The following is a 26,533-nucleotide window of genomic DNA, read 5'->3' on the forward strand; positions in this document are numbered from 1 at the left end:
TTGCAGAGCGCATAAATATAAAATGACAAATACTGGAAACGGATAAGAACTCAAATTAGAACTTGAACACTGCTAAATGTAGCTGGATGAAGCACTAGCTGTGGTATATTGTTCCTCCTGAAAAATAGCAATCTACTGCTTCAGAAGATTTTTCTGAATTCAGTACTGAATTCTGGCCCTGAATCTTGTCAAGGTACCACTGTGTATGATGTATTTGAGAATTCTCCCACTTTGGTCATGTTGACACATCCACATCGCCAGTACGATGCTCGAAATTTAGAGCCTCCCACTGAGGTTTCATAATCACCTTGTTTGTTTTAAAGACCATTACATGGGAAATCTTCATAAGCAATCTACACCTCAGGACCAATAGGGCTTAATACAGATGAAACAGATGACATCTCTATACTTGTGTTTTCTTAACATAGGATTGTAACACTGTGTTCACACACAACATCCAAACCAAATGACACAATATTCAGTATAGATTATAATTTTTTTCTGAAAGCTCAACTAGCCCAACAGGGGCGTAAAACACTCACCTGAAGACAGCTGAATGGCTGTCAGCCAAAATATCAAGGTGTAACAGCACAAGTCAAAGTCAGGGCCCAGTGCTGTTTCCAGGGCATTTGTCACAGTAAGTCACTGAAGCATTCTGACGTACTGGCTGTTTCCTGGAAAACGACCCAGTTTTCCTGACAGTGATCGAACTTCAGCAAGTGTCAATATACTTTAAGTAAATGGCAACCCTCATCCCCCACATTAGCAATGACTTCGCTGGACTGAAAATATGCGGCAGCCCTTGTCTTCCGCATTAACAAATCCACTATCGCCATACATATAACTCCACGTTAGCAGATCAGGTCATTGGCATGACAAGGCCATACACAACACCCACTGCATGTCAGTCTTTGCTGCAGGGTTGATGAAATTTTCCCTACTCAATTACCATCAACGTAGCTGAGCTGCTAACCAACAACCACTGCCCGACAGTTTTGCCACCTGGTGGCCAGTGCTCTGCCACTACCAACACATGAGTACCCACCTGGACAGTTCCGCTCTCTTCCACTGGGCTGGTTTGAATTGCAGACATGGTGCACTATTTTTTGTGATTGAAAGTAAAAAGCTTTAACAACAAATTGGCTGCAAACAGTGCCTGCATCTCCACTCGTCACCAGTGAGCTATTCACACACTCCATTCATCCAGATTCCTGTTACAGTGATAAAATGTCAGTGTCATCTGGCTGTAATCCCAGAATGTCATGGAATACCCGTCACGCTGAGAAAACTTTAAAAATAAATTCCAATCTGGTAAAATGATACAACAGCAGGTGGAGTTAGCGTCTGACGCATCAAGCATCTACCTTAAGCATTCCTGTAATGAATGGCTCACCTGCCGACAACCATCAGCAAAGACCTGGGCAACAATGTTCGCATCCCATGCTAAAAAGGTCTCCAATATATATATATAAACCCACAGTCAAGTATAAAACTAAATTAGCCAATGAGGCGATGTCAGCTAAAAATAATGGCGAAGAGTCCAGTAATTGAAGAGTCCATCGCAGGGCAGCAAAATAACGACAGCACAATAAGGTACGGCCCACTGTCAGCCGGGCACCACACTGACACTGAGGTGGGTCATCACGGCCCAGCAGGTAGTCGTGTGTCACCCAAGCGTGGCCTATGCAGAGCCGGCAGAAAACCACAGAGTCCCTGCGAGAGGCCAGCATGGAGGACTACCATACATTAATCGTCTCTTTAATGGCATGCAGTTTGTTGTGTGTGCTGAGGTGATACCATTTCGTCTCCCAAATCCGCAAATCCTTATGGCATGGTACTGAACGCAGGTCAGTAGCAGAGCACCCGATGCCCATAAGCAGTTTCCGCGTAGCCCATTTGGTCAGCCTGTCTGCAAGTTCGTTGCCTGGGATTCCGACGTGACCAGGGGTCCAGAAAAACACCACTGAATGACTGGACCATTTCAGGGCATAGATGGACTCCTGGATGGTTGCTACCAAACGATGATGAGGGTAGCACTGGTTGATAGCTTGTAGGCTGCTCAAGGAGTCAGTACACAGAAGAAACGACTCCCCAGGGCATGAACGGATGTGCTCAACAACACGATATATAGCCTCCAGCTCAGCAGTGAAAACTCTGCAGCCCTCGGGCAAGGAATGCTGTTCAATATGTCCTCCATGGACATCCATGAAGCCAACACAAGCATCAGCCATCGAGCCATTGGTGGAAACCACTTCGTGGCCACGGTACATGCCAAGAATCTAGAGGATGGTTGGTTGGTTTAGAGGCGGGAGAAGGGACGAAACTATGAGGTCATAAGAAAGGATAAGCCACAAGAACGAAGGGAAGGCAACAAACACTAAAAGCAACAAAAGAGGACAAGAAAACAACAGAAAGGCACTAGCAACAGAAGAGAGTGAAACATGAAAGCAAATCAGAGTGGCTAGCCAACCACGAGAGTAAAAAGGGAAAGCCAGTCACTATGCAGTACAATAAAACCTCCACCCTAAAAGCACTAGAGTGGAGGACACAGAGGGACAAAGACATGCGCTAAAACTTAGATACAAGTATAAAACCCACTCTCAAGGATAAAACGTAAAACTAAAGCTGCTGTGAGGCTTTGTCGCCCAACACCAAAGGTAGGATGCTGGGAAAGTTAAAAGTCTGCTGCAGAGTGGCTAAAAGTGGGAAGCCCAGCAAGAGGTGGACAACAGTCATTTGGTAGCCACAGCAACACTGAGATGGGTCGTCGCGACGGAGTAGGTAACCACGCGTTAGCCACGTATGTCCAATGATGAGCTGGCACAGGACAACTGATTCCCTGCAAGAGGCCTGCATAGAAGACTTCCACACATTCACAGTTTCCTTAATGAAACACAGTTTGTTGTGCGTGCTGCTATGCCATTCCGTCTCCCAAAGCCAGAAAACCCTGCAGTGTAATACAGAACGCGGGTCAGCTTCGGAGATGCCTACATCTACTTCATAACTCTGCAATTCACATTTAAGTGTTTGGCAGAGGGTTCATCGAACCACAATCATACTACCTCTCTACCATACCACTCCCGAACAGCGGGCAGGAAAAACAAACACCTAAACCTTTCTGTTCGAGCTATCTCCAGAAGCGGTTTCCACATCGCCTGTTTGGCCAGCCTGTCGGCAAGTTCGCTGCCGGGGATTCCGACGTGTCCTGGGGTCCACACAAACACCACAGAATGGCAGGACTGGTCCAGGGCATATATGGACTCCTGAATGGACGCTACCAGAGGGTGACGAGGGTAACACTGGTCGATAGCTTGTAGGCCGCTCAATGAGTCAGTACACAGGAGAAATGACTCGCCAGGGGATGAGTGGATATACTCAAGGGCACGAGATATGGCTGCCAGCTTTGCAGTGAAAACACTGCAGCCAACTAGCAACGAGTGCTGCTCAGTATGTCCTCCATGAACATATGCAAAGCCACGTGACCATCAGCAATTGAGCCGTCAGTGTAAACCATGAAAAAGATCCAGATGAAGCCGCGGCCTAAGTCTACACCCTGGAGGTGTAGGTAAATGGACCTCAAGTATAGGTGGTAAAGGCAAGGACTCCAGTTCAGAAAGAAGGGATCGGACACCAACAGCAATTGGAAGCCCTGACCTGCTCCGCCAATGCGAGAGATTAACAATCATGGATGGGAAAATGAGATGGTGATTCGGATGCGCAGGAAAACTATGAACATGTGCAACATAACTGGCTAGAATTTGTGGATGCCTAACCTGCAATGGAGGGACTCCATCCTGCACAAGGACACTGGGCACTGGACTTGTCCTAAAAGCTCCTGTTGCTAGGCGAACGCGACAGTGGTGCACTGGGTCAAGTAAACGCAATGCTGAAGGGGCCGCCGAACCATAAACCAGACTACCATACTCAAGGTGTGATTGAACAAGGGCTCTGTAGAGCTGCAACAGCTTAGACCGATCTGCACCCCAATTGGTGTTACTCAGGCAGGAGTGGGCATTGAGGCACTGCCAGCACTTTCACTTAAGCTTACAAAGGTGAGGAAGCCAAGTCAATCGGGTGTCGAAAACCAGTCTTAAGAATTGATATGACTGCACCTTGTGGATGGCTCCCTGTAGGCACTGCTCAGCAATATAAGTACTGGTGGAACAGTACAAAATGCAGAAGTCGTCTTCATACGGAGAAGGTGAAATGGACGGCCCTACAGCTGCTGCTAGAACATTAATGACAACTAAAAATAAACACTTGATAAGGTCCTACTCAAGTCTGGATTTAGCGTTAAGTATGAGTGGGGGGGCTAGGCCCATTTCCGGGGGATTGAGCAATACATGTTCCTACAGAGATAGCGAGTGGTGTGCTTCATAATAGGGAACACTCTCAACCCACATATGCCCCCAACATACAGGATACAGGATCACGATTGGGTGCAGAATATCGGAAACCAATGTAGGCCCTGCAATGATCATAATACAGGCTTTTCTTGTCTTCCCAAACCTTAAGTCGGAAGGATTTATATAATAGGATATAACAAAATTATGGCCACTACGCAATCACACCAACAAACAGGGCACAATTCTCAATAATGATACCTGAATTCTCAGACTTTTATACAAAGATTGAAACAGTACGTATGTACATAAAACTAGAAAAATGTAATCAACCAAGTCCCAAGCCCAGAGAACAACTGCTAGTGGCTGTAAAACATTTGGTAATAATAGTATTTTCAACTGTATGCTCATTGAACACTCAACGGCGCCCTGTCGAAAAGCTCTTCTTGTTGCTTGCCATTAAACAAATTGCCATTCAACAGTAAACATTAACAACAACAGGAATATCAACAGCACTCTGCTGAAAAGTAGCAATCTTACCAAGAGTATTTAATAATCACAGAACAATGACGTATTTGGTTGTAACAGTAATTTCAGTAATTTCTACTGTATGCTCACTGAACACTCAACGGCCTTCTGTCGAAGGGCTCTTCTTAGTGCTTGGCGTTAAACAAATTGTCATTCAATGGTATTGAGGAGATCCTCGTGGATGTGGAACATGTCACTTTTTTTTAAAAAAAAAAAAGCTGAAACAACAATACTAATAGTATAAATATATGCAACACATCATTTGTGTCTATTAAAAAATTTGTCAATGGAGTAAAGGAGTTGACCACTAATAAGCCTTTCAGGCTCCTTTTAAACTGATCTTTATTTGTAACTAAATTTTTTATGTTTGCTGGCAAATTATTGAAGATGAGTGTTCCTGAGTAGTGGACCCCTTTTTGAACTAAAGTAAGTGCTTTTAAGTCCTTGTGCAGATCATTTTTGTTCCTGGTATTGTATGTTTGTTGGAAAAAGAGAGATATTATTTAGGACAAATTTCATTAAGGAGTAAATATACTGAGAGGCAGTAGTTAGTATACCCAGTTCTTTGAAGAGGTTTCTACAAGACGACCGTGAGTTTACTCCACAAACAATACGTATTACACGCTTTTGAACTCTGAAAACTCTTGTTTGACTTGAAGAGTTACCCCAAAATATTATACCATATGACATTATGGAATGAAAGTAGGCAAAGTATGCAAGCTTTTTCACTTTTATGTTGCCTATGTCTGCTAACACTCGAACTGCAAATACAGATTTGTTAAAGTGTTTCTGCAGTTCTGTGGTGTGCTCCTCCCAACTGAATTTATTATCAAGTTGTAATCCCAGGAATTTAAGACTGTCAACCTCTTCTATCTGCTCTTCTTCATACTTTATGCATATCCTGGGTGGAAATCTCTTACAGGTTCTGAAATGCATGTAGTGAGACTTTTCAAAGTTTAATGTCAATGAATTGGCTTTAAGCCATTTATTAATATCCATGAAAATATCATTAGCAGATCTTTCTAGAACTACACTCGACATATTATTTATTGCAATACTTGTGTCATCTGCAAACAAAACGAACTCTGCTTCTGGCAGTGTAACTGATGAGAGATCATTAATGTACACAAGAAAAAGCAATGGCCCTAAGATGGATCCTTGTGGGACACCACATGTAATTTCTTCCCATTCTGATGATGACTGATGACTTAATTCACTAGTCCCTTGCACTGACACCCTTTGTTTCCTGTTAGCGAGGTATGACTTGAACCATTTTGCAGCACTGCCCGTGACACCATAGAATTCTAATTTATTTAAAAGGATGTTGTGGTTTACACAATCGGATGCCTTTGACAAATCACAGAAAACACCTGCTGCTTGTAACTTGTTATTTAATGAATTAAGTACAGTTTCACTGTAGGTGTAAATAGCCTTTTCGATATCAGAACCCTTCAGAAATCCAAACTGTGTTCTTGATAATATGTTACTTGTGGTCAGATGGTTGAGAAGCTGCCTGTACGTTACTTTTTCTAAAATTTTTGAGAACGCTGGCAAAAGTGAAATTGGTCTGTAGTTTGATGGCATCTCTTTATCCCCTTTCTTGAATAGAGGCTTAACATCTGCATATTTCAGTCAGTCAGGAAATGTTCCAGTTATAATTGACTGGTTACACAAGTAACTTAGAATTGTACTAAACTCACAACAACATGTCTTAATTAACTTTGTTGATATTTCATCATAACCACAAGAATGCTTTGTTTTTAAAGATTTTATTATGGAAGTTATTTCTTTTGGTGAAGTGAGTGACATATTCATGTACCTGAAGCTATTTGTAAAGGCTAGTTTCAGATATTCAAGTGCATTATTTACTGATCCTGACAATCCCATTCTATCAGTAACGGATATAAAGTACTTGTTAAATAGATTTGCCACACTATGCCCATCAGTTACTAATGTGTCATCTACCCTTAGTGCTATTTGCTCCTGTTCCTTTCTGATTCTACCAGTCTCCTCTTTCACTATATCCCATTTTGTTTTTATTTTTTTCCCTAACATTGTTATCTTCTTCTCGTAGTGTATTTGTTTAGATGTCTGAATTACTTTTTTTAATATCTTACAGTATTCCTTGTATTTAGCTAAATCATCAGCATTGGAGCTATTCTTGGTCGACAGATACATTTTCGTTTTTGTCTTACAGGAAATCTTTATTCCTTGTGTGATCCACGGTTTTATTAGAGACTTCTGTTTAATTTGAGTAACTTTTAGAGGAAAACAGTTTTCAAACATGGTACTGACATTGTTCATGAATGTGTTATATTTTTCATTCATGTCATGAGCACTATAGACATCTTTCCAGTTCATATCTTTGAGCAGTTTTCTAAAACACTCAATTTTTGGTTGATTGAATACCCTAAAGTTCTCAGATTTAGTAGTCTTGGTATTCTGTTTAGAATTTACATCTAAAACAAGGAGCTGCATGTCATGATCTGACAGTCCATTTATTACAGGTTTTATGATATGATTTTGTTCCTTTGATTTGTCTATAAAAATGTTATCAATGGCTGTCCTTGAGGATTTAGTGATCCTAGTTGGAAAGTTTACAGTGTGGTTTAGATAGAAAGACAACATTACTAACTGCAGTAAATGTTTACTGGAAGATTTAATTAGAAAATCTGTATTAAAGTCACCAGCAATCAAAATTTCTTTGTTTCTTACTGTTAAATAACCCAAAAGAGCTTCTAGATGATTTATGAATAGATTATAATTTCCTGCAGGTGCTCAGTAAATATTTACTATTATATAGGCTCTTTTATGGAACTCTACTTCTGTTGCACATCCTTCTAGATGCTGCTCTAAACAGAATTTATTAATGTCAATGTTCTTGAATTTATGGCAGTTTTTAATAAATGTGGCAACTCCTCCTCCATCCATATCTACTCTACAGAAGTAGAAAGCTAGCTTAAATCCTGAAATGTCTAACATATCTATACCAGTGGTCACTCGATGTTCAGAGAGGCAGATTATGTCAATTTGGTTAGATGAATTCATTTTATCGATACAAATGAGTAGTTCATCAACTTTATTTCTGAGTCGCGGAATGTTCTGGTGTAATAAAGATAACTGATACTGCATACTAATGGGGTTATAACTGCTTTGGTGAATATGAACTGGCAGTTTCTGATTACTTTCTGTTAAACATTGATTAAATGGAGACTGTATGCTAAAATCTGACTCCTGTTCATTGTTTTCTCAAACTGAGTGTGTCTGCCAATCTCAACTCTTTTTCTATCCCCCTTCCCTATCCTAAAAAAGGCATCCCTCTGACACCTGTGACCACTGGTATTTTACCACTTGTGACAGCGTCCCCCTTTAAGTTTCCTGCAATCAAGCCAGACAGTTTTCCCTTCCCTTTCCTATTGAGGTGAAGGCCATGCCTAGTGTAGTCCCACCTATCAATAGCATCCACAGGAATCAAACCAATATGGGACCCTATATCCGTCCTAAGCAGCCACTCCAACTCCAAGTTCACCCTCCCTACAGAAGAGTTCAAATGAGGACAATCATGGCGTCTCAACACAGACACAAACCCAACACTCGTATGCTTCGTTGCTGATGCTATCTTCACCAGGTCACTCTCTATGGTATATTCAGAGTCTCTATCAATGCTGTTTACTGGACCACCCACTATAGCCACGGCATCCTCCTTTGTGAAATCCTTGCATAAAGAACCTATATCCTCTGTTACCTGACCAACAGTGAGCGTCACTCTACCAGGAGGCAATCTCGCCGATGCAACCTTGAGGACAGCAAAATAAATAGCAAACAACTGGCACATACTAGCAACCATGAGTTTAGTCTGCATGAGGCAGCTTCGAACACCAATGGCCACAGGTTCACAGACCAAAGGCCACAGTTAAACCACCACGTCCTCTTCAACGTGGCGGGGGAGGGGGGGGGGGGGGGGGGGGGAGGGGGTTACAATGCATAAGGAAAGAGCAGTCTTAACACAAGAAGCCGGGAACTCGATAATACAAATGGCAGAACATCATGCCTCAAAACACACCGCCTCACCGCTCTTCTGGATGAGTCGCAAAACAAACTGCAACGAGGCATGGCTTCCCACATCAAAACAGCTCACCGTATGATACAATCCAAATCGCGAAACACAGCCATCCACGCAGGCCACCTACCACCAACTGCCCAAACACTAGTATGTCCTCTCTCTACAAAAGCCGCCAGCATTCACACGCTAAGCACCATGACGCTCTCTGGCAATGGAGCACGAATCAACACTCAATACAGAGCCCTGCGGAACCCCAGTCCCCTGGGTATTGGGGGAACTACGGCAGGCATCATCTTGGATATGGAAAGTATGAAGGGACAGGGAATTATGGATAAAAATCGGGAGCAGGCCTCTGAGACCCCACTCCCATAATGCTGCAAGGATACGATGTCGCCAGGTGGTGTCACACTCTTTTCGTAAATCAAAGGAGATGGCAACCAGGTGTTGGTGTTTGGAAAAGACTGTTCAGATGGCACACTCGAGGGACACAAGATTACCAGTGTTAGAGTAACCCTGGCGGAAACTGCCCTGACATGGAGCCAGTAGGCCACGTGACTCCACAACCCTACCAACAGCCAACACACCATACATTCCATCAGCTAACAAAGAACATTGGTGATGCTGATGGGCTGATAGCTATCCACATCAAGCAGGTTTTTACAGCGTTCGAGCACCGGAATGATGGTGCCCTACCGCCATTGCAATGGAAAGATGCCATTGCATCTAATCCGGTTGAAGACAATGAGGAGATGTCGCATGTAGTCAGATGAGAGATGTTTAATCATCTGACTGTGGATCAGATCTGGCCCAGGAGGTGTGTTGGGACAATGTTAAAGGGCACTGAGGAGTGAGGTGTTATAGGATTCACTGTGGCATGTAGTGAACGAGATGACTTTCCCTCGAAGCCACCGTTTGAGAGTGCAAAAGGTTGGGGGATAATTCTCCCACACAGAGGCTCGAGCACAGTGCTCAGCAAAGTGCTCGGCAATTGTGTTTGTGTCTGTAGATAACACACCATTTATATTAACACTGGGAACACCTGGTGGGGTCTGGTACCCGAAAAAACATTTGACATTTGCCCAGACTTGGGAAGGTGACAGATGGCACCCAATAGTCAAGACATATCTCTCCCAACACTCCTGCTTCTGTCGTTTGTTAAGTTAGCAAATGCGTGCAGAGGCTATGAGGTGCTCCAGGGAAGGGTACCGCTGTAGAGCTTGCCAACACTCTTCAATTGCTTCATCGACTTCCGGCGACCACGAAGGGATTGCCTTTCGCAGGGGATCCGTGTTTTCTGCCACAGAAATGATGGTTCATCTACTCAATCATCACATCAATGTTACCGCATGGGGGAGATTCAACGGTGACAGCAGATGTGAGAGTTTTCCAGTCCACCTTGTCTAAAATCCACCTGGGCAAGCATCTGTGGGGAGTAATGCCGGGGCAGTGACAGGAAGGTGGGGAAGTCGTCACTACCACACACGTCGTCATGTGCTCTCCAGTGGATAGATGGGTGAAGTCCTGGGCCGTAAATTGATAAATCAATGGCCGAGTAACTACCATGAGCCACACTGAAATGTGTGGCAGCCACGGTATTTAAGAGGTAGAGGTTGAACTGAGACAGTAAAGTTTCGACATCTCTACCTTGGCCAGTAAGCACAGTGCCACCCCACAAGGGGTTATGGGCATTAATATCTCCCAAAAATAGGAAATGTTTAGGGAGTTTATCAATCAGTGCAGCTAATACATTCAGGGATACTGCACCATCTGGAGAAAGATACACATTGCAGACAGTTATTTCCGGCGATGTCCTTATTCTGACAGCCATAGGTTCAAGAGAGTTTTGAAGGCACACAGGTTCACTACAGACAGTTTAGGACACAAACGCAAACTCCACCTGACACACTATTATATTCGCAACGGTTCCTGCAGTATCCCTTATAGCCGCAGAGGGCAGGGGTCCGCATTGCTGGGAACCGGGTTTCCTGGGAGGCAATGCAGAAAGCAGGTGTAAAGCTTAACAGTTACCATAGCTCAGCCAGGCAGTGGAAAAAACCGCTGCAATTTCACTGGAGAATGATATCATGAGATTGGGAAGGCATGTAAAATTCAATGAGGCAGTTTACGCCTCAGGGTCACCTGCTGCCACCGACTTTTTGCCTGAGCAGTCTATATCCATTTTGACTGAGGGTCCGGCAAGATCTAGGTCCTCAGCGGACGCCAGAATCTTCACCTCATCCGCAGATGCAGAGCTTGTAGGTGGCGGTGGAGTGGGTGCCACAGCAATTCCCTTGGTCTTTTTGGATTTCTCTCACTGCTCCTTGGGTTTCCCTGGGTGGGAGGACTTCACCGATTCAGTCTCCAGGACTACACTTCTCCGGCTCAGAAGTGGGGACTGATATCCCCGATGGTTGGGGAGATGGGGAGGGGGGGGTTGCCCCAACGTAGGCGGTGATACAGCAACAGGGAGGGAAGTGCCACACCCACACCATCAAGGGGGCAGGTGTACTCTTCTGGTTCTGAGAGGTGACACGAATACGAGGAACTCATGGGGTGACAATTGTTCTCGTAGCGGCAGCTTAAGAAGAGGTCAAAGACACAGGATGTAGGTGCTCAAATTTCCTATTAGTCTCAGTGTAGGTCAGTTGGTCCAGGGTCTTAAATTCCATGATTTTCCTCTCTTTCTGTAAAATCCTGCAGTCTGGTGAGCAACGTGAATTATGCTCTCCACAGTTGACACAGATGGGAGGCTGGGCACCTGTAGTACTGGGATGTTATGGATGTCCACAATCTCAACATGTGACACTGTAAGTAGAGCGGGGAGACATATGGTCAAACTTCCAGCACTTAAAGCACCGCATCAGGAGAGGGGCTTGACATCACAGTGGTAGACCATCACCCTGTCCTCCTCGAGCAATGTGTCACCCTCGAAGGCCAAGATGAAGGCACGGTGGCAACTTTATCATCCCTCGGACCCCTATGGACGTGCCAGACGAAACGAACACCTCGCTGCTCTAAATTGGTGCGCAGCTCGTCGTCAGACTGCTAAAGAAGGTCCCTGTGGAATATAATACCCTGGACCATATTTAAGCTCTTATGGGATGTGATGGTAACAGAAACAGCGCCCCATTTGTCACATGCCAGTAATGCCCGTGACTGGGTACAGGATGCTGTTTTTTTATAAAAGACAGACCCAGAGAGCATTTTGGAAAAGCCCTCCACCCCCCAAAACTAGTCCTCCAAATGCTTCACAAAAAACTGAGGCATCATGGACATGAAAGATTCCCCATCAACTCTCATACAGACGAGGTACCGCGGCAAATAAGCTTCACTGTCATCCTTAGTCTGGCATTCTTACCATGGTGTGGCCATGGTGGGCAACGATTTGGAGTCATATTTCTTAGCACTGATGTTAGGCTTCGCCTGATTAGAGACTGGGGGCGGTGGCCCACCAGCAAGAGATGATGTACTACGCTTCATGGCGTGCCATCCACCCTTATGCCACCCACTCCGACCAGGGGCCCTCCCCACAGGCGCCATCCAGCCTCAGGAAGGGCCACCTGGCAGGATGGCCTTTGCCAGGAGTCCCAATGTCCCAGAAAGAAGGGCATCTACTCCATGGCATACATGGGAAGTTAACAGTGCAGGCATCAGCAGAGCGATCCCTGTGTTTTCAGGGGCAACAACCAACAGGATACATGGCGGCCTCACAACAACCCACAACGGACTGGCTACCATGCTGGATATGAGGCGCTACGAAGTCCATACTCATTGTCGGCACAGAAAGCGCCACTGCATAGTGTAAGGTGGAAAAAGCACCCAAAAAGGTGTCCTTGCCCAAGAGATGGAAAATGAATGGAACTGAAATGTGACAACGAGAAAGTGGGCTAAAGATCTCAATGCATGATGGACATGTTGCATCATGTAAGGCACCCTTCCCGAATTGGCTCACTCTTCGGGAAAATTTAGAAAGATGGAGGTCAAACCCGTCAGAGGACCATCACATAAAAGCCGAAACATGTGAGACTTCTTTCAGTCACCTCTTATGACACGCAGGAATACCTACCACCTATTCTAACCCTCAGACCCGCATGGGGGAAAACTGGGTCTAGAATGCAGTATGTGAAACAAATTAAAGCAATAATATCTTGTGACAGGTTTCTCTCTCAAGTTTCACAATCACTGCTTAAAGTTAAAAAAAAAGCCACAAACATTTTAATTATCCTGAGATTTTATATACAGTGGCCTGGTAACTCCCTTACTGAAACATCACCTCAGTCACCCACTAGCTCTGGGTTCAGTCACCAGACTACTAGATTTTTTTTATCTAATTTTAAAACAACATTCAAATTCAGCAGTAATATGTACACATTAAATATACCACCTCAAACAAATCTTCATTTCAACAATAAGCCCCTCAAAACTAGATCAAAGAAACACAATGGAAAACAACTATAAATTACCACATAGCCCAACTATTTTAAAACAAGCTCATCGGTTTGCTTTACTTTTACACATCAATTAACCTATCTCCCAACATTCTTACATCCTGAGCAACAAAGTTGCAACTATCTCAATTGGCGCTGTTGAGTATATTGAAAGTACACATAAAGAAACAATGATCATTTTTCAATGGCACTGATGAGCCAAAACATCATGACTACTGTACACCACAAGATTCAATGCCACAGTGCAGCAGGGATGGATGGGGCATTCATTCTACCAATGATATGGGATGGAAATAAGGAAATTCAATGATTTAAGTGGCTTCAATAAATGGCAGATTGTTATGGCTCAGCACTTGGGAATGAGTTATCTCTGAAACAGCGAACTGGTTAGCTGTTCGCATGCTACTATCTCAAGTATTTATGGAAAGTGAGTGAAGGATGGTAAAATCACGAATAGGTGATAAGGTTTTGGATGTGTAAGTCTCATCACAGAAAGTGGAGGTTGGAGTCTTGCTTCAGGATAGGGGACAATTTGTGACAGATCTAGTGCCAGTATAATGCCAGTGCATGCACAAATGTTCTGGAGCATACAATTCAGTGCACACTGTTGGACATAAGGCCCACAGTATAACCCTTACATGTTCCCATGTTACCCAATGGCATCATCAGTTTCAACATCAGTGGGCATGAGATCTTAGAGAATTAACTGTGGAGTAATGGAAACTTGTTACCTCATCAGGTGCTACATGTTTCTTGTTACACCATGCCAATGATCATCTCCAGGTACAAAATCATCAAAGTGTACAACTGGTTTCAACATACAAAGCCACACGGATACCAGTCATTGGAGATAGTATTATGCAATAGAGGGCATTTATTTAAGCTTCCATGGGCTTGTGGTACTGATTAAAGGCACCATGGCAGCTGGCGAATAAGTGAACATTACTGCACACCTTCATCGCTTCATGCTTGATGTCTTCTCCAATGACAATGACATTTTCCAGCAGGATAAAAGTCCGCATCACATGGCCAGAAACACTACAGTGGTTTGAGGAGCACAATACTGAACTCATTTTGACATCTTTACCACCAAATTCATCTGATCTTAGCCCAATGGAACACATTGGGGATGCTATCAGGCACGAACACACACACAAACAAGAAGCCGATAATTTATGGGATTTTTGTGACCTGTGTATACAAATCTGTTGCTACATATCTCTGGACTTTTAAAATTCATGCCACACAGAATCAGTCCTATATTACATTTCTAAAGTAGGCTAACACATTATTAAACAGGTAGTCGTCATGCTTTGGCCCATCAGTGAATAATGCCAAGAATAAATAGTCCAACATTTATTTTCCACACCATCACACATGCACACAGAAAGTGGACACATGGTGACTTTTTTTCTATACAGGTATACACCAACCAATTTTATTAATTTCTTGCCCAATTTCCTTTTTTACCATTTCTGCTGTGCCTGCCCAGAACTGTTAACTTTCATAGTTAATTCAAGAACAGTTTCATTTCCTGCAGCCTTTTCATTTGCTGGATGAAGGAATCCCTAATAAACAACAGTTTGGTCACCTTTTGTTTGTCTGTATAGTTCTGCAACCTAACACCAATTACTTCCTCAGTTTTCTTTTGTTTAGCTTTAAATATTTATCACTTAAATGTATGTTCTACTAATCGTTTACTTCACGCTTTACATTCAAACTGGAAAGTATTTTCAACACAATTGACAATGCTGAAACTCAAAACTACGTAGAAATTCTAACATGATAGGTTGTAAGGAGGAGTTGTGGGAACATTGCAACATAGAATGATGCACACATTTTAAAACTGAGTTAGAGCAGCATCCCAAATACCAATAAAACTTTACTGGTGAAAATTCCAAGCAGTGTGGGTCAACGCATTCAGAATAATTTTAGCCATTATGTGTAATTCTTTACATTTTGAAATTCAGCACCACATACACGGCTTTGTAAGAGAGTGGCGTGTATTCCATTTCTCATTTCAGTACCAGAACTAATTAAAAAAGCTACAGGAAGCTAATACTGAAATATCTGCTCTAGTCAGTTACTGAAGCACAATGGGCACTTTTGCTCTCATTCCCTGTGCTTATGGTCAATCATGGAGACCTGTATCTATGAGAGGAACAGTGCAGCAGACAAATTTAGATTCTTTCTCAAGATGTTAACTGATCCAATCTCAGGCCAACATAATTAAAATTTTCAACACTTTTCTAAATTGGTTATGAGTAATACCTTACTACTGCACAGAGTGTCACTGTCAATCCCTTCAACCTAATCATATGATTTTTTTATATAACATATTACATCTTAATATTGATATGAATATACTGGAGGGAAACATTCCACGTGGGAAAAATGTATCTAAAAACAAAGATGATGTGACTTACCAAACAAAAGTGCCGGCAGGTCGATAGACACACAAACATCACACAAAATTCAAGCCTTCGCAACCCATGCTTGCTTCGTCAGGAAAAAGGGAAGGAGAAGAAAAGATGAAAGGATGTGGGTAAGGAGTCATTCCAATCCCAGGAGCAGAAAGACCCACCTTAGGGAGAAAAAAAGGACAGGCGCGCGCGCGCACACACACACACACACACACACACACACACACACACACACACACACTCACTCACTCACTCACTCACTCACTCACTCACTCACTCACTCACTCTCCCCTTACCCTCTCCCTTAAAACCCACAGCCGTTCATCTTTCCCTCTCCTTCCCTCTTTCCTGACGAAGCAACCATGGATTGCGAAAGCTTGAATTATGTGTGATGTTTGTGTTGGTTTGTGTGTCTATCGACCTGCCAGCACTTTTGTTTCCTAAGTCACATCATCTTTGTTTTTCGATATATATTACATCTTAAATTTTATTTCAGTTTGAATGACTCATTCAGTCCATTATGATTCTTGGTACAGTAACTTAAAATCATTTAAGTATTAATTTTTCTTTTCAGCAATTTAAGTAGAGCATATACCTTCATTTAGCTCATATTTCCAGAAAGTACAAAACATTTTAAGCTGAGTCAGATCTTTGCAACAGTAGTTAGTTTACATATACTTACAAATAGGCCTAATTAATTTTTTTCGGTAATTTAATTGGCTTTTTCTTACTGAAGCATGATTTTTATTACAAGCAAAAAGTGCCCGACTTGCTGTAGAACTGTTTGTTCTGGGGTCTGGTGTGATGGGTGCTGTAGTTTTCTTTTCCACTGTGGAGACTGTAGTGCATTGGGAATTGGAGAAGTAAATGAAGTTTTTCAGTGGTTTTCCGGGATATGTAGCTGACACAGGAAGATGAAACAGGAGGGGAAAATGCAGCTCTTCAGGCTAAATTAAGAAGGCAAGGAAAGATACGGTCAGGTTGAGGAGGAAGAAGGGTAAAGGGAGCTGTGAAGAGGCAAAAGGTAACAGAAAGAAAAGGCTTAGACCTTCTGACAGCTTTGTTGTGAAAGTGATAAATAAGTTTGACCTGTTACACCAGTTAGAAACTGTCAAGTCTTTGAGAGAGGTAGGTGAAGACAGGGCACAACATACTTTCAGCAGTAAATTGGGGAGTAAGAATGTGGTGGAATCAGTAAATAAAAAAAAGTTTTGTTGTTAGGTAGTCCTCATGCTAGAGGTGTTGGACAATTTTTCAGGATAAACTACAATCACAATATCAGGTCACCAACTTTTTAAACCTAGTGCTGGTCTGGAGCAGGTGACAAGAGGATTTAGGATCACTTGGCAAAGACTTCACCAAGGAAGACCCATGCTTATAGTGGATGGGCCGGGTAATAGTTTGACAGAGATCCTGGGTATAATATGGAATATGACCTGGACAACTGCATCGGCATCATGACATGCCATTGTTGTTGACGCCATGACCGACCTCATCTGACCTCGGCCAGGAGAGTTAATCTGGAGCTGTGATGGCTGCTTATGTCAGGTACAAAGTCACATATTGAAATGTTTCCATTGATTCTGCTAGTAGATGGGATTATAATAGATATGGCCTTCACCTCAACAGGAGTGGGATGGGTAAACTGACTAGGCTAATAGCAAAAAACTTAAGGGGGAGTAGGCACTGTTACTAATAATAAAACACCAGTGGTTACAAAGCTTAGAAATGCGACTTTTCTGCGTATGAAGAATAAAAAGGGACCAAGAGTTAAGAGGGATTAACAAACTTTCAGTTAGAGAAAGAAACCAAACAACTTAATTTTGGCATATTGCATCAGCACAAACATCTGTTGGTTGAACATTTTCAGCAATCAGTAGAAATTTTATTTCCACCAATTCTATTTCAGTCAATGTGCAATGCCGTTCTATTTAACAGAAAAATACAAAGAAATTGTGGTTGCTGGTGGTGGTGATATTTGGTTTGTGGGGCACTCAACTTTGCAGTCATACAATGTCCCAATGTTTACACAGTCCAATTTTTACACAATCCAATCTATCCACTGTCACAAACGATGATGATGATAACACAAACACCCATACCCCGGGCAGAGAAAATCCCCAACCCGGCCGGTAATCGCACCCAGGACCCTGTGATCTAGAGGCAGCAACACCAGACTCTACTGTAGACCTCTAGAAGAGTATAGCATTCCAAAAGATTGGAAAAGGGCACAGGTCATCCCCGTTTTCAAGAAGGGACGGGACATCGAACAGATGTGCAGAACTATATACTTATATCTCTAACGTCAATCAGTTGTAGAATTTTGGAACACTTATTATGTTCAAGTATAATGACTTATTTGGAGGCTAAAAATCTACTCTGTAGGAATCAGCATGGGTTTCGAAAAAGACGATCTTGTGAAATCCAGCTCGCGCTATTCATCCACGAGACTCAGAGGGCCGTAGACATGGGTTCTCAGGTAGATGCCGTGTTCCTTGACTTCCGCAAGTTGTTTGATACAGTTCCCCACAGTCGTTTAATGAACAAAGTATGAGAATATGGACTATCAGACCAATTGTGTGATTGGATTGAAGAGTTCCTAGATAACAGAACACAGCATGTCATTCTGAATAGAGAGAAGTCTTCCGAAGTAAGAGTGATTTCAGGTGTGCCACAGGGGAGTGTCGTAGGACCGTTGCTATTCACAATATATATAAATGACCTTGTGGATAACACCGGAAGTTCACTGAGGCTTCTTGCGGATGATGCTGTAATATATCGAGAGGTTGTAACAATGGAAAATTGTACTGAAATGCAGGAGGATCTGCAACGAACTGACGCATGGTGCAGGGAATGGCAATTGAATCTCAATGTAGACAAGTGTAATGTGCTGTGAATACATGGAAAGAAAGATCGTTTATCATTTACCTACAATATAGCAGGCCATCAACTGGAAGCAGTTAATTCCATAAATTATCTGGGAGTAGGCATTAGGAGTGATTTAAAATGGAATGACTATATAAAATTAATCATCGGTAATGCCAGAGTGAGATTCATTGGAAGAATCCTAAGAACATGCAGTCCGAAAACAAAGGAAGTAGGTTACAGTACACTTGTTCGCCCACTGCTTGAATACTGCTCACCAGTGTGGGATCCGTACCAGATAGGGGGAGAGGGGGAGAGGAACCCAGTAGTCCACAAGAAATCAGACACAGTAGACTATGATTCAGAGTGAAAATCAAGATACTGATTGAAACCAATTTTTTAATTTTTTTTCAGTAGTACAGTGTAAGTACAAATAGTATCTACAGGCTAAATTAATTTTAAACCTGAATATTTTTCTCTTTTTTATGAAGCAGTACCCCAAGACTTGGCCTCATTGAAGCTGTAAAAAGTTACATTTATAGTACAATTTATTTCCCCTAATAACTCTCACCTAACTTTCTAGCAACTTTTTCAACAAGGTTACCCAACAACTAAAGAAGCACTGTTGCAAAACCTTTCCCAATACACAATATTAACTTTAAATTTTTTATAGGTGTCCCTTATCAATTAATCTTTAAAATGCCTGGGTATTTATCCTGGGCATTTGCCCCAATTTATAAATGTACAAGTATTTTACACCGTTAGTCTTGAAATAAACTTGAAAAATCACTAGCAACTGAATTATTATTTATTCTATAAATACATTCCTCAGCTACATATGTTCACCCGATCAAATATTTTCTATCTTACGTACCTTAGTCTCCCAAGGATCTCAAAAATGTTGAGGAATTCTCACAGTATCACGTCTCACATCTAATCTTCATCTACTTTCTCTTCCCTTTCTGTAATACTGTCTTCATGTTTGTTTTCCCTGTACAGCCCATCTGTATATTCCTCCCATCTTTTAGCCTTTTCCCCTTTGCTTAGTACATGCTTGCCACCTGAGCATACACGTACCTCTTTCTTTCTCCAAAATGTGTAATTTTCCTATATACAGCTTCTCCATTTCCCAGTCATACATGCTTTTACAGCTTCACATTTATCCTCTCTCCATTCCTGGTTTTCTATTTTGTACTTTCTGTCAATCTCATTATTTTGACTTCTTCACAGCCCTTTGCCTTTTTCATTTTTGTATTTTGAATTCATGCTAACTGAACAGAATATATTGGGCCCTGGAATTTTGCTTGTTTGAACCTCTACTGCCTTAATATATCACCTATAAAAGCTACATGTTTGTCTTCTATTTTATTCTAATGTAATTAAATAGATTTGGTCAGTTCACATCTTTCCCCAAAGAAATGTTTTGCAGTCTCTGTCTAACCACTACACATTTCAGAAACTCGTCTTGTTGAGAACAAAGCTGAGAGCCATGGTTGCATTATAATTCTTGGACACTGAAACAGTAACCACACACACATATATATAGTTTAAACAAGTTTATTCAAATTTAATCATTACCAGTTAGAGTTTCTTGCCTTCCTGCTGAAACTTTGTTTTGTAGGCTTTATTGCTTGTGTGGAGTGGTGCATATTTCAGTTCAGTCCATTTGCCATATGTTTCTGTTACATGTTCTAATAATACTAAAGCTTCTTGAATACTAATGCTCTTGTTACTTATGTGGAGCTCAGGCACACTTTTTTTATGTTGAACATGTGCACTACCATAAAACTTGGGACAGAGTGCATTAACAAGTTCTGCAAGAATTTAACAGCACTGAAACACTGCAACTACCAAAATATGGAAATTTTAAAATGTAGGTCTATAACAAATACATGACAAATTTGCCACACAGAAATGTAAACTACTGCATAAAACAAATTATTACAAAACATGGCCCCAACAGGAAAGCAAAAAGTGTCTGTAAGAGCCATTTGAAATTGGATTTGTTAGAAATTCAAATAAACTTGTTTACACCATACTTGCAGCTAGCTGTTGTTTCATATTACAAACCTAATAAATATATATCAGAAACCTTCCTGTTCTCTAGGTTTCTTCCACATATACAATCTGCTGTCGTTATTCTTAAATCAAATATTAGTAATAACTAAACTGTGCTCTGTACAAAATTCTACCAGCTGCCTCTTTTGTTCCTTAGACTCTAGCACATGTTGCTTCCCTATGTTTACTCTTCTTTCTTGGCTTACTTTCAAATTCCGGTCAACCATCAAAAATTTTTGTCGCCCTTAACTTTCACTTCACAGTTTTTCAATCTCTTCTTCACCTGCATAGTTAGCATGCTGCTATGATGGGAACTGGCTTTATGTGTAACCTGACTATGATAATGTTAGTATGGTGTCACAGCTTACCTAAATTCCAATTCTCTTATTCATTATTAGACCTACTCCTGCATTATCCCTATCTGATTTAGTGTTTATAGCCCAGCACTCACCTGACCAGAAGTCCTGTTCTCCCTGAAACAGCACTTCACTATTTCCCACAATAATTTCAACCCAATCACTTACACTTCCCAAATTCTCTGATGTATCTACTCCATTAAGCGATCCACATACTTCTTCATTGAATGTCAGTTTTGCTTTTTTTATATCATCATCCTGATTAGGTCCCACACAGAGACGTGAATGGGGATTATTTTACCTCCAGGATATCTGACCCAAGAGGACACTGTCAACATGAAGCTATACAGAACAGCTGCATGTCCTTGGGAAACATAACAGCTGCATTTCCCCCTACTTTCAGTCATTCCCGATACCAGCAAGACAAGCTCATGTCAATGTTATAGGACCAGATCAGAAAAACATCCATATTGTTGCTTGTCAATAACTAAAAATATTGCTGTTCCTCTTCAGGATGCATATGTTAGTATCGTATTTCCACATATACTCACTTGACAATGTTGCACTTACAGTGTCATTCTCTACCACTGATACACCATGGAAGCCATGCCATGAAGATCCTTGGTCCAATTTGGTAATGGGGGTTAGTGGGAATATGAATACTTTCACTCCTGAAAATGTTCTTAATGGTTCTTTCAGTTGGTACTGAATTTGTCGAAAATAGTGCATAAAGTGTTCCATAACATATCTTTATCTACGTCTATACTCTGCAAACCATCATGATGTGTATAGTAGATGGTACATCCCACTGTACCAGTTATTAGGGATTCTTCCTGTTCCATTCACATATGGAGCATGGGAAGAATGATTGATTGACTGCCTCAGTTTGTGCACTAATTACTCTAATTGTATCCCCACAGTCCATGTGAGTGATACATAGGGGGTTGTAGTGTATCCCTAGAGAAATCATTTAAAGCCGGTTCTTGAAACATTGTTAATAGACTTTCTCAGGATAGTTTATGTCTGTCTGCAAGAATTCATGAGCCTGCCACTTCATTTCCTTCAGTGTCTCTGTGATACTCTCCCACGGAGTAAACAAACCTGTGACCATTTGTACTGCCCTTCTCTGTACATGTTCAATATTGCCTGTTAGTCCTATTTGGCGTGGGTCCCACACACTTGAATAATATTCTCGCATGGGTTGCATGAGTGATTTAAGCAATCTCCTTTGCAGATTGATTGCACTTCCCCTGTATTCTATCAAGAAACCAAAGTCTACCACCAGCTCTACCCATGACTGGGCCTATGTGATCATTCTATTTTGTATCGCTACAGAGTGTTACATCCAGGTACTTGGATGAGTTGGCCGATTCCAATAGTGACTTATTGATATTATAGTCATAGAATACTTCATTTTCTGTTTTGTGATGTACACACTTGTAACACTGTTGAACATTTAAAGCAAGTTCCCCATCTTTGCACCACTTTGAAATCTTGCCAAGACCTGACTGAATATTTATGCTGCTCCTGTCAGACAGTACTTCATGTCATATCACTGCATCGTCTTTTAAAAGCCTGATATTACTATTAATATTGTCTGAAAGGCCATTAATATACAACATGAACAGCAAGGGCTCCAAACACTTCCCTGGGTTACACCTGAAGTTACTTCTACATTTGACGATAACTCTCCATCCAAGACAACATGCTGTGTCCTCCGTACCAAAATGTCCTAAATCCAGTCACAAATTTGACCTGATACACCATATGATTGTTCTTTTGACAATACAAATACGTAAAATATGGAGTCAAATGCTGTTTGGAAATCAAGAAACACTGCATCTACCTGGTGGCCCTGATTCCAAGCTTTCAGTATATCATGAGAGAAAAGTGTGAATTTGGTTTCACATGAGCAATGTTTTCGAAAATCTTGCCAATTGGCATGGAGGAGATCATTCTGTTCAAGATATCTCATTATCTTTGAGCTCAGAATACGTTCTAAGATTCTACAACAAATCAATGTCAAAGGATATTTGACAGTAATTTTGTGGATCACTCTTACTACCCTTCCTGCAGACAGGTGTGACTTGTGCCTTTTTCCAAGAACTGGGCATGGTGTTTTGTCTGAGGGAACTAATACAGTAGATTATAGTGGCAAGTTCAAGAAGGCTGTTTAGGACCACATCTGCAAAAATTTTGATATCCTCACAAAAGGAGATTTTGTCACCTACCAAGTTGGTGCAAATAGCATTCCTACTGGTTCGTGAAAAGGTCAAAGTACCAAATTCAAATGGTTCACAGAAGGAAAAATATAAGCCTACTTATGGAACTTATGTAGTGAAATCCTGTTGCACTTTCTCATAGTTTATGTATATGATATGTGTCAAAATACTCAGAGACTTGTACATTATCAAACACAGTTTACAAATTTACCTCACAATTTTAGTTTATATTGCAAAAAGTGTGTTAAATATGGCACAGACATGGACATCAAGAGAACTATTGATCAGTCTGTTACCACAATCTTTATTTCACTTTTATGTTCATTAGTTCTGCCAACTCACAACCACATTATCAGTTTTCAAACTGACAGATGTCTTTTTATGCTCCTGAGCTCCCTGTCACAATATCCAAGATGTCACAGGTGATCCACTATTACCTAACTAAAATATACACTAGCAAGTGTATAAATAATATTATGGGGGTGGTATGTGGTGATGTGTGTTAAGACTAAGCTCAGTCATAAGGTTATTAGCTGAAAGACGTGTCCCCAGAATGTGTTACTTTGGTATTAGCATACATATTTTACTATCATAAATCATGCCACAAAGTTAGTTTTAGAAAATCTTCACCATGCAAACTGGAGAGTGTGAGCGCCACAGTTTGTCTAGGAAAAATTTTAACCATTAAATGTAGCATAAACATTCACACCACTATGACTAACATTCCCACATTTCCCTATATTCTGCCAATCCCATACCCCCATGTTACTTAGTCTCACTGATACACCTTCAAAAATTTGTTTAATGCTATGTTTTGATTTCTAATACAAGTATACTAGGAGAGTAACTTTTTTACTAGCAGTTATGGGTACCCAAACTATCTTTCTGCAAATAACGGGTATCTTCACATAATTAAGGAGACGCCTCAGCCCATCGTAAAGGTATCGCAAAAACGTCTTCCAATATAACTACAAAGATGCCCCTTAACAGATAGCAAAAAAAAACTTCGAACATTGACTTGTGAGATTTGTGATGAAACGAGTGAAGAAAAAAGATATCCTTGCGCTTCACCATAAAACTGCAAGCAATTTCCGAAGTGACGCTCAATAATATTTATCTTCGGATGAGGAAACAAAACCAAAGCAAATAACTGAATGAGCGATATACATTTGATGTGTCACCCGAAGCTTGGTGCCCGCCAGTACTACTGTAGACCAAATTTCGACTCCCTACACTGTACTAATACGTCCACATGGAACAGCCGACTCTCATCAGTGTTCATCAACTCGCAGCTCATCAAGATCCATAGCTTCCACAACGAGCAATAAAAAAATATAGTAGTATTCCAAGACCAGAGCATCAGGACTGTAGTTCGTCTCCAAGTATGTAAATCAACATTTCTGGCGTTAAATAAACATCCAACTGGTTACGAAACAATAGGGATGTAAAACAGAATGCAATACGCAAATCGTTAGTTACATGAACATTTATAGGAAAATATAGATGCTTTGCCTCCGTATTGTACTCAATAACGTATTTTTCACCGGTCTGTACGAGGAACGTACATTACACTTATCCCCGATTTATAAACAGAAACAAAAATGGGGTGCACAGATACACAGCCACTCACATTCGCGTTTTCCGATGATGATGAGTAACATAATACGTCAACTCTTCGAAACACATTTCCTTTCAATTTCATAGCATTCCCCGCCACAACACAGAGCATGCGCAACGCAACTAATATGATCAAAGATAAACTATTGATGGGGGTGTATGTGTTTTGTCGTTAACGCGAAACAGCTTCGGTACAACGTAGTATATGCATAAGGAACTTTACTAAAGTAAAGTACATCATTATTCAGTGACTGAATCAGTACTGTTCGATCATGAAATGAATACCTAAACGCTGGTCAACAAATAATTCAATAAAATGAAGCCAGGAATCCAAATAAAACTAAATTGACGCCACAGTGGGAAGACATTTAACAATTGCAACATGATTAACATGTTCTGTGCAGCCTGCTATCCAGAAAAAGCACCAACACTTTTGCTGATGTTTGCACACGAAATTTAAAAGTTCCCAGGCCTATCGAATTTGTAGGGATTGTTTAGTGTTTTCATGTAAAGAAAACTACAAAGATTTTGATGGTGACAAATTGAGACCTTTCTTCAGCAACCATACAAATAGTAGATCAGCAGCATTATTCATCCGTGAGGAACACAATTCCAGACTGATAGATGCTGTAAAAAGCAGACATCACTGCAAATTGTAGCACATGAATGGTGAAGCCAAATATGTTTTCCAAATCTGCTATAAATAAGGCATGCAAGAGGAGACTTTGAATAGCTCCTTGAGGTACTCCTTACCACACTAATAAAGGTGCATATAAACACTTGTCTTCCTTTCTAATGTAAAGAAACAGAGCCTACTGTATAACAGGTGTAAAATAAAGTATAGGACTATATGTAGATTGTAGAGAGATGCTGAATGAAATGCGTTTGGCTGTTAAGGGAGGAATGTGTGACGCTTTCAGTGATTACTGTAGCAGGATATTGACAAATCATATTTAACAAAACCCAAAGAAATCCTACTCTTACGTAAAAGTTGTTAGTGGCACCAAAGTTAGTGTCCAGACCCTAGGAAATGAGGCAGGAAATGAAATTGAGGATAACAAAGAAAAATTTGAAATGCTCAACGCCGTTTTCAAATGTTCCTTTACAAAGGAAAACACAGAAGAATTGCCCCAGTTTAATTCTTATACAACTGAAAAGGTAAATAAAATAAGTATTAATGTCAGTGCTGCTGAGAAACAGCTGAAGTCATTAAGACTGAACAAAGCTCCAAGGCCGAGGGAATCCCTATCAGATTCTATACTGAATTTGTGGCTGAGTAAGCCCGTCTTCTAATTATAATCTATGGTAGATCCTTCGAACAAAAAACCGTACCTACTTCTTGGAAAAAAGCACAGGTCACGCTCGTCTACAAGAAGAGTAGTCGAAGTGATCCACAAAACTACCATCCTTATCCTTGACTTTGTTTTCTAATTGAATCTTGGAACATATTCTGAGCTCAAACATAATGAGCTATCTTGCACAGAATGACCTCCTCAGTGGCAACAAGAATCGATTCCGAAAACATCACTCAGTGAAATCCAACTCACACTTTTCTCACATGACATATTGGGTCAAGGCAGTTAGGTAGGTGCGGTGTTTCTTGATTTGTG

General features: G+C 41.2%; 1 protein-coding gene across 4 annotated transcripts in view; it reads right to left on the minus strand.

Moving 5' to 3' along the window:
- LOC126299140 (uncharacterized) overlaps positions 1-25,036 on the minus strand; it is a 159,942-nt gene extending 134,906 nt beyond the window's left edge. Inside the window, exon 1 of one of the 4 annotated variants that reach the window (XM_049990905.1) lies at positions 24,937-25,036. In XM_049990905.1, the coding sequence (XP_049846862.1) occupies positions 24,937-24,992 (56 nt within the window). In that variant the 5' untranslated portion in view covers positions 24,993-25,036. Of the gene's footprint in view, positions 1-542; positions 635-24,936 lie in introns of those variants that run through there. The other 3 variants (XM_049990903.1, XM_049990907.1, XM_049990902.1) reach the window with 3 other exon arrangements.
- Positions 25,037-26,533: the final 1,497 nt, after the last annotated feature.

The sequence above is a fragment of the Schistocerca gregaria genome, chromosome X (genome assembly GCF_023897955.1).
Source record: "Schistocerca gregaria isolate iqSchGreg1 chromosome X, iqSchGreg1.2, whole genome shotgun sequence".
NCBI classification, from domain to species: Eukaryota; Metazoa; Arthropoda; class Insecta; order Orthoptera; family Acrididae; genus Schistocerca; species Schistocerca gregaria.